Here is an 8954-nt window from a genome sequence, read left to right as displayed (position 1 = left end):
GTTTTCCAGAAACCCCTGCACCTATCTCCTTGAAACTTCAAGGCCTCAGCAAGGGTTACCATCCCTGAAAGTTTCATCCAAATCAGGTAAGAAATGACAAAAAGTTATAGGCAGTTTCATGCTTCCCCATTATAGCCTATGGGTGAAACGTCAAGTGTTGAAACAGTAAAACACTTGAGAAAACGAAATGGAACAGTGGTTTCGAAACAAAACTCTGAACGAAAAACTGTCCCTTCAAAATGTTGAAATGGAACCCAAAACGAAACTATGCTGTTTTGTGCAGCCCTACTACTTAGCTCTGCCACTGGACTCTGGCTTAGGAGACTTGGTCCCTGACCCAAGGACTCTGACTTGGCCTGTGCCTTAGATTCCGCCTCTGGATTCTGGTAACTCAAGCTCTAGCTCCTGCTCACCTGTGGGATTCTCGGTCCCCTAGTTCCTGTCTCCAGCCCTTCTCTACTGGCTTAATCCCTTTCCACTGCCTGATCTTTCTGCATCCTGTTCCATCTGCTGCTGTGCTGCCTGTCCCCTCCCCAATCTGCCAGATGCCCAACACAGGCTGCCCGTGACACTTGTGTAGAATGCATGCCACAGGCTAGCCACCCTGTTTTATAATTTTTGGCTTTGGATAGCTACAATACCCATGTAATCCTTATTACCATTAATTTATCATTATGGGCTCTAAACTTCAGCTCAATTTTAACAGTTTTTTTCATCTTGGACTACATACACAAATATCCTAGGGAATATATCCAAGGGACTAAAGATTATAGCTTTCATTCATGCTTATTCTTGTAACAGATAGTTATATTTTAAATATTTGAGTTAACTTCTATAGAGAACTTACTGATTTTTCAGCATTGGAAAAACCTTTCACCTTTCAATATTTCCACTTTCCCTTCGATTTCCAAGTCAGATACTGAGTTGAAATACTACGCAACTATATTATATTCCTTATCCTTATGATGCTCCAAAATATTTTCTCACACAATTCAGAAACTGAACAAAGTGTGTCATAAAACATACCAGGCACTATCTTGCAACTTCCTGTGAGCCAAACTGCAACTACCAAAGAGCCAAATTGTGCGTTAAACCAACTACGCAGAAATTTTTTTCAACTTAATAAAACAGAATACTACCAATATACAGCTGCAGCTTTCTGTCTCTCCCACCTATTTTATTTGCTTATTATTCATGGAAAAAGTACAAATTATTTCAAACTGATATTTCTTTCACTACCTCCTTTCTTCACCATTGGCCAATAATTTATCAGCACGTCAGGTTCCAGATAGTTTTATCTGGAACCAATTTGTTCTCCATCTTTCCACCATTATGCAGCTGAACATGAAAATGTATTTCACTTGCAATGTTCACGTTCATTTTTGGTTCAGTGTTGCTGAAAATAAGTGGTGCTGCTTCATTTAATTTCCGACAGAGAGAAATAACAGTATCCTGCTCACGGGGCAATTAGTTTCCTGCTGTGTCTGAAGGGGACAAACTCAATGAGATCCTATATCCATAGGGCATACTGCAGTGGGGAATTTTGTAAAAGACTCCCAGGGAAATGTGTCTTTTGGCAGTTGTTTTTTTGTTCTTTTTTTTTTTTTTTTGCTGAAAAAGGTGTGCCACCATGAAGTTTTCATCTTGTGTTTAAACTACAGCTAATCTAAAAATGCAGATAATTACATTAATTACAATAATTACAAACATCTTCCATAGTAAAAAAATATAAAAGAAGTAACATGTCTTTCCAGTACACCATTTTGTATAAGAAACCAACAGTGAACATCAGACAGTTGTGTAGGTGTTTGCACATCTAACACGATATGCAAGATAAACCCAGAGACGGTATATTATAAATTCCAAATAGGAATCTATACTATAGATTCCAAATGGGAACCTAAAGTACCAAAACCATTCTGATACTGTAGTCATTGTAACAGAAGAATTGTTCTATTCTTTTTCCACAGCTGAAAAAAAAAAAAAAAAAGAGTGAAAGCTAAGAGCTGGCATTTTCTGAGGGAAGCCTAGAGTATAAAAAGGTTGTGAACATAGGCCATGAAGAGATCTACTAAATTACCGAAGCCAGTCCCTTCATATTACAGAAACTTCCATAAAGCTCGTGAAGCTTCGCATTATAAGGGAAGTTTTCTTTTGCTCCCATTACTCTTATGGAAAGGCTGATCCAGGTTCTAATTGTTTTTACGGTTATAAATCTTCCAGTTTCAAGACCCAATCAGCTCTTCTGCCTCCTTTGTGTTTATGTATTTATATATTGGATTTGTTAATACATACTATTTAAAATGATATTCTTTGTATGAGACATCTGAATCAATAAAGCTGTTTGTTAGTCAATATAATTTCAGACTATAATAAGAATATATTAATATTAAAGAATGATTTGTTATCACATATCCTTAATAAAAGTGAAATTATACCTACACCAGCAAACTCCCCACCGAGCAGCTGAGAGATGACACAGCGAAGAGGATGGAAGAATACTCCTTACAGGGTAGTCCATACAAGTGTTGTGTGTGTAACACCAAAGGCACTGGGGAGGAAAAAAAAAAAACAACCCAACACAGGAATATTATACCTACTCACCATATAGCTCATTCTAAATGAAGACCCCCCCCAATACCATTTAGTTTTATGGAGATAATATGATCTCTTCTTCATAGAACTGCAGCACTTACTCTGAGTACAGCACACTTTTAATAATTTCAGTGAACAGTTGTTTTTTAGATAAAATTTAGTAGCCTGTATTGAGGTTTTGCCCAAAATAATTTAAAGATTAAAGTAATCTAAATCCTGAAAACCTTCAAACCAAACATACAGCTAAAACTCAATGAAATCCTGTGCAGCAGCCTTATAACATGTTATGCATAATGTAGAAAAAATATTTATATTATACTACATAACGTACATATAATATATTGAATTAGTATGCAGGTTTTTTTGGGGGTTTTTTACTATAATTCAAAACCATTTAAAAGTGACTTCTTCAGATAATGTAGAAATCAGCTACAGAGATTTCCCCAATTATCTGCTCTTTTACTGTTCTCTATAGACATGAGGTACAGGCTACCATTAACAAAAATGTATTCTTTCAAAATGGTCACAACCTCCCATTTGATCCCAAAAACACAGCAAGCCAACCAGCTGTTAAGAGAATTTATTCCTGACAAAATGGAGGGCACTACCTTTCCTGAGGGAAACTTTGTCTTTTTTTTTTTTTACCACTGGAAACAATCAAGATGATGGTCAATCTGCAAGAGGACGTCATTACTTAGCAAAGTCTGTAGCCTCATTCTAACTGAAATTACTGGTAGAACACAGCCACTCTGAACAAGGGCAGTGAATCACGAACATCTCTGCCTCGAAACATTCACCCTCCTCTGCTGGAAAGGGAACTTACCATGAGGATGAGTAACACCAAAAATGATGTTTATTTTTCAAAAACATTTAGCAACTATCCACTACATTAGATGCATTAAATAGGAAGGACAGACAGGGAATACTACCGGGTTGTGTACAACAGAAAGGGGGTAGTAGAAAGCAGAAATGGAAGACGTAATATGCACAACCAGAAGAACAAAGAAGTCAAGAAGATAGCCAGGATGTGGACTGCTTTGTGTTACTCCATGATAGGGTAAAGTAGCTAGAGCATTATCTGGTGAATTTGGACCTCAAGAGGAAAAGAAAATAAGATTAATATACTTATCATATGGCAACAGGTGATCTGGATTTTTCTTAGTGTGTATATTTAAAATTTTACTAGTTTCAAAACGGATGCTTGGTAAATAAGAACCTCATCCTATTCAACTGATAGTTTAGTACAAGTTTAACTATTTAAGGGTAAATATAGCAGGAGGATGTTCTAATAATCCCAGCAACAAACCAACGACATTCTCAACGAACACAAACAAACAGATCATTGACCCTTATTAAGTAATGGAAAAGCACAGTTACAAATTGTTTTCATTTAGTTTTGCAATATCATAAACAAAGAAAAAAACAACAACAACATTTTTTTTAAAACTGTTTCATCTGGGCTATATGCTACCTGGACAAAGCAGTTACTTTGTTGCCCTAACTGTATATTTCCTCCTTAAAGCAGTGGAAGCCAACCTTTTTGGCAGGTGTGCAAAGTAGCTCTACACCCTCCCTGAGTGCCACTGCAGTCCCCTTCCCAATCTGCTGATCCCTGCTCTGTGATTCCTGCATGATTCGCTGCTCTGTTTCCTACCCCCTGCCCTACCTGCCACTGTGCTACATGTCCCTTCTCTGGTCTGCCCCAAGCCATACACAAAGGGTGCAGGGAAGCTTGGGGCCACCCATGCTTTGAACATTTGAATTTTATTTTAAAATTGAATCAGAAGTCTGAATTTCCTGAGTTTGCTATAATTACAACTCTGTTAAGGTACTAACATACCCTCTCCTTCATTCCAATTCATCTTAGCTTTTATCTAGGAAAATAACACTAATTCCAATTCAGAATCCCTTTACTACTCAATTGAACCAGTGCAGAAATAAACCTAAACATTTTAATAGCAGGCATTTCTAGATACATGTTAAAAGACATAGGCTAGGAAGAAATTTCACACTTAAAACTTATGAAGCAAACCTGTGTGGTCAATGGTTTGACATATTCTGAATATAGCATGCCTATATTTTTCCTGCTGTCTTCAGCACCCTTCCCCCAAGGATTTATTCCCTTCTCAGTGTGAATGCATAACTCATTGGTGTTGATGAAAGTTGTGTGCAAGTATCATCAGAAATACACCTATCAACATGCCAGTTTGTTAGTGCTTACAACCTACAGCTATGCTATGAAAGCTGTCCGTAGAGGCAAGTCAGTGATAACGAATTCATCAGCATTCACTAGCTCATCTTTGGCAATTCATAACTACTTTCTCATGTTTTAAAGATGATGAGCACCTTTATTTATTGTTGTGCTCACTTAGGTAGGTAGTAGAATGTAGTAGCACACAGTAAGCAACTACCAACACAGTAAAAACTAGCATATTTCATCTTGCTTTAAAATTTGTCATTTTGAGCACTAGACAAACTTCTATAGTGGTACAGGAAAAAAAAAACCCAGAGGATTATTAGTTTTATTAAAGAGAGGCCAAAAATGACTGATCTATCCTGGCACTCAGTTTTCAAGGTGAATAAAAATCAATTTTAAAAAAAAATAAAAATTTAAATCATATTTATTTAATCATCTTTTAAAAAATAAACAGGTTTTTTATTTAATAATTTTTTTTATTTTTAAGATGCTTTAAAAAAAACCCATATATAGTTTAAATTTAAGATATGTTAAAGATCAAAGATATCATGGAATAGGGATTGTAACTTCTAATTATATAGTATTTGAGACAATAATGCTAGATGAAGTGTATGAGAAAGAAATTGAAGAGTGTGCAAAAAGTCTAGAGGAGGAAATTGTTAACCTGAGTCTTGATAGGTGAAGCGATGTCCACAATGATCCAGTAATATGTGCTTGTTTGACAGCAAAAAGAAGGGACTGTCTACTTACAGAATCAATTGATACATCAGGAAATGCACACACAGCAGAATACTTACAAGCAGCAGCAGTAAAAGCTATAACAAACTGCGAAAACAATTCAAATGTGTAGAACACAGCTGTCATAGACAATGCTAAAAATGTATCAAAGAGAAGAAATCTAGAAGAGAAGACAGCCCTAAGGTTTGCTGCACCTCTTAGCCAAAGACTTCAGTGCTCCAGATATAAAAGCCAATGTTGTTGAAATTGCAAAATACTTCTGTAATAACCACTTTGTAGTAGCTGCTCTGAAGAAAGCAGGAGGAACCAAACTAACACTCCCAAAAGATGTGCAGTGGAATTCAGTAGTGGACTGTTTTGAGCAGTGTATTGAGAACTGGCCTAATCTGACAGCAATTTGTGAGCAAAATTGTGGCAAAAATAGATGAAACTGTCAGCCAAAGTTCTCAACAGTGGGCTAAAGAGAAATGTAGAACGTATACTGACTATCCTGCAACCTATTTCTGTAGCCTTAAAGTGCAAGGAAATCGCTTTTATTGCTGATGCTGTTGAAATTTGGAAGGAACAAAGTGAGACCTTAAAAAGAGAAATAGTATTTAAAAAATGAAGGTATCAAGCACTACCTCCAGCTCATTTTCTTGCCAATATTCTCAGTATGCGGTACCAGGATCAATCCTTAACTGCTGAAGAAGAGGAGCTGGCTATGACATGGGCATCCAGCAATCATCCATCCATAACATCAACTACAATAAATTTCAGGGCTAAGGGTAAACCATTCAAGAAATACAGTAAAAGCTCTGGGAATGGGTGATGGCAGATAACAAAATATGCTGGTTAATTGAGCGGCCCCAGCTGCCACTTCTCCCGCTGTGTCTGGGGCATCCATCCACCCCTCCCACAGGCCCTGCAGGACAGGGAGGCAGGCCCTACACAGCCTGTTATGTCCCCGGGCCATGGGAGCTCAGCAGCGCAGGCTGCTTTGCCCTGGGGACTGTGATGGCCAAAACCAAAGAAATGAATAAGCAATAAATATGTGCTTCTTGGAGGCATTTGGAACTTTTGTCTAATCTGAAGCTTGTATTTTTGTAACCCGCAAATGCAACTTGTAACTGTTTGTGAAACTGACTAGGCCCCAAAGACAAAACTATAGCTGTGAAATTAGCTGACCTAATAGTTCTTTCTGGCTCAGAATTTAGCCTTGATGATGATAAAAACTGGATTCAACTGCCTAGCTTATCCACATTTCAAGAAAGAACATCTCAAAAAAGCATAGTCAGAGAGTTCTGAAGGGGCTGGATTTAGGCGAGGTAATGTTAATTTCAAACTTGAAGATGCTGTGTTGCAATTTGCTTATTGGATAAACCCAAGCTTGGGCAGCAACTTATTATAATAATTTCTAACATCTTTTAACCCCATAGAATAACAGCTATAATATGTACTATTATGAATGGCTATATAACTAAAAAATTAGCATAATCAGAATATAAAAGAACACACATCATAGTAACCCTTGGGAAGGATGGAACAGAAGGGTCATTGCTGTCCCGTACCCTCACGGACCTCTCCTACTCCCCGTGAGAGCAAAAACCACCAGATCCTGACTGAGGGGCTTCCACCGGTTTTCCTTCGGACAGCCCAGTTCAGAGACATCTAACTTTGCTGATTCAACTTGATGTGCATCTTCTAACCAAGGGACTATTGATAAGTTACTAACCAAGTGGGAACTCTTGGTTAATTTCTTTATCTTTTTTATTATCACTGTTGATTTTAATCTGTATTGTTATGTTGTCTGTCTATTAGCTTAACCTTTTTATTAATTATTATATATGCAAACTATATGTTTTGTTGTCATGAGTAAAATTCATTCCTTTTTGTAAGTGAAACTTGTCATTTCTTTCCTTTCCAAACATCACCTCCTCGATCCTGAACCAAAAAGTCCAGTGGCTAATAAAGCTGCAGCGCTCAGTCAGTCTACAACTAAACTGATATACTCACAGTGTCCAGCTAGCCTGTGACAGGGCTCAGTGAAACTGGAAGTGCCACGGTGGGCATTTCTGGTTTCACTTTTCCTTACAAGCCGGACAGAAAACTGGCTGGAACATCAGGCTCAGAGAGTAGTAAACAATGACTCAATGTCTAGTTAGCAACAGGTATCAAACGGAGTGCCCCAAGGGTCAGTTCTGGGGCTGGTTTTGTTCAATGTCTTCATCAGTGACCTGGAAGATGGCATAGAGTACAACCTTAGCAAGTCTGCAGACGACATCAAGCGGGGGGAGTAGCAGATATGCTGGCAAATAGGACTAGGATTCAGAGCGACCTAGACAAACTGGAGGATTGGGCCAAAAGGAATCTCATGAGGTTCAACATGGACAAGTGCAAAGTCCTGCACCTAGGATGGAACAATCCCATCCCCACTACAGGCTGGGGCTAACTGGCTGGGCAGCAACTTTGCAGAAAGGACCTGGGGGTTACAGTGAACCATAAGCTGAATATGAGGCAGCAGTATGCCCTTGTTGCCAAGAAGGTTAATGGCATACAGGGCTGCATTGGTAGGTGTGCTGCCAGCAGGTCACACAGGAAGTGATTAATCTTCTGTATTCAGTACTGATGAGGCCACATCCGGAGTACTATATTCAGCTTTGCTCCCCCCCCACTACAAAAAGGATGTGGACAAATGGGAGAGAACCTAACAGAGGGCGACAAAAACAGTGAGGGACCTGGGACAAGACTTCTGAAGAAAGACTGAGGGAACTCAGCTTATTTAGTCTTGAGAAGAGATGGCAGAACTAGGAAAAATGGTCTCAAGTTGCAGCAAGGGAAGTTTAGGTTAGATATTAAGAAGAATTTTCTCATGAGGAGGATAGTAAAACATTGAAACAGGTTACCCAGAGAGCTGGTAGAAGCTCCAGCCTTGGGAGGTTTCAAAACCTGGATAGACAAAGCTTTGACTGGGATGACGTAGTTGGGGATGGCCCTGCTGTGAGCTAGGGGTTGGACTATACGACCTTTGAGGTCCCTTCCAAACCTAACTTTCTATGATTCTAAATAGGAAAAGGAAGACAAAGCCTGAGTTAACCCAGTATTTTAAGTTTCTCATGTTGATCTGGCTGAAATAATCTGTTTGATTTTTGTTAAAAACACATTTCACATAACTAAAATAGTTAAAAATTCAAAAATACATATTGCTTGTTTTGTAAAAAATAATTATACGTTTGTTGTTGTAGAAAAATATCCAAAATATATAAGCTTGTTTTAGTTAAATAAAACAGTGTAAATGTCATATTTCTGTTCTCTGACGTAGCTGTAAAATTAATCTGAAAAAATATCAAAATAAATCATTGCTTTAAAATGTACAGGGTATACCTTCTAGAAATGAAACCTACATCTATCCGAGTTGTGAATAATATGTATTTAGATTATATCA

At 38.0% G+C, this 8954-nt stretch overlaps 1 protein-coding gene across 1 annotated transcript in view; it reads right to left on the bottom strand.

The window, feature by feature from the left end:
* Nucleotides 1-8954, bottom strand: part of LOC109308593 (pituitary tumor-transforming gene 1 protein-interacting protein-like) — a 45260-nt gene that overhangs the window by 32255 nt on the left and 4051 nt on the right. The window contains exon 3 of the mRNA XM_019532993.1: nucleotides 2443-2551. Coding sequence (XP_019388538.1) covers nucleotides 2443-2551 — 109 coding nt within the window. The remainder of the gene's footprint in view (nucleotides 1-2442; nucleotides 2552-8954) is intronic.

This window comes from Crocodylus porosus, unplaced genomic scaffold (genome assembly GCF_001723895.1).
Source record: "Crocodylus porosus isolate Cpor-Errol unplaced genomic scaffold, CroPor_comp1, whole genome shotgun sequence".
Lineage (NCBI taxonomy): Eukaryota > Metazoa > Chordata > Crocodylia > Crocodylidae > Crocodylus > Crocodylus porosus.
Note: the sequence above shows the minus strand (reverse complement) of the source record. Positions and strands in the feature narration are given on the sequence as shown.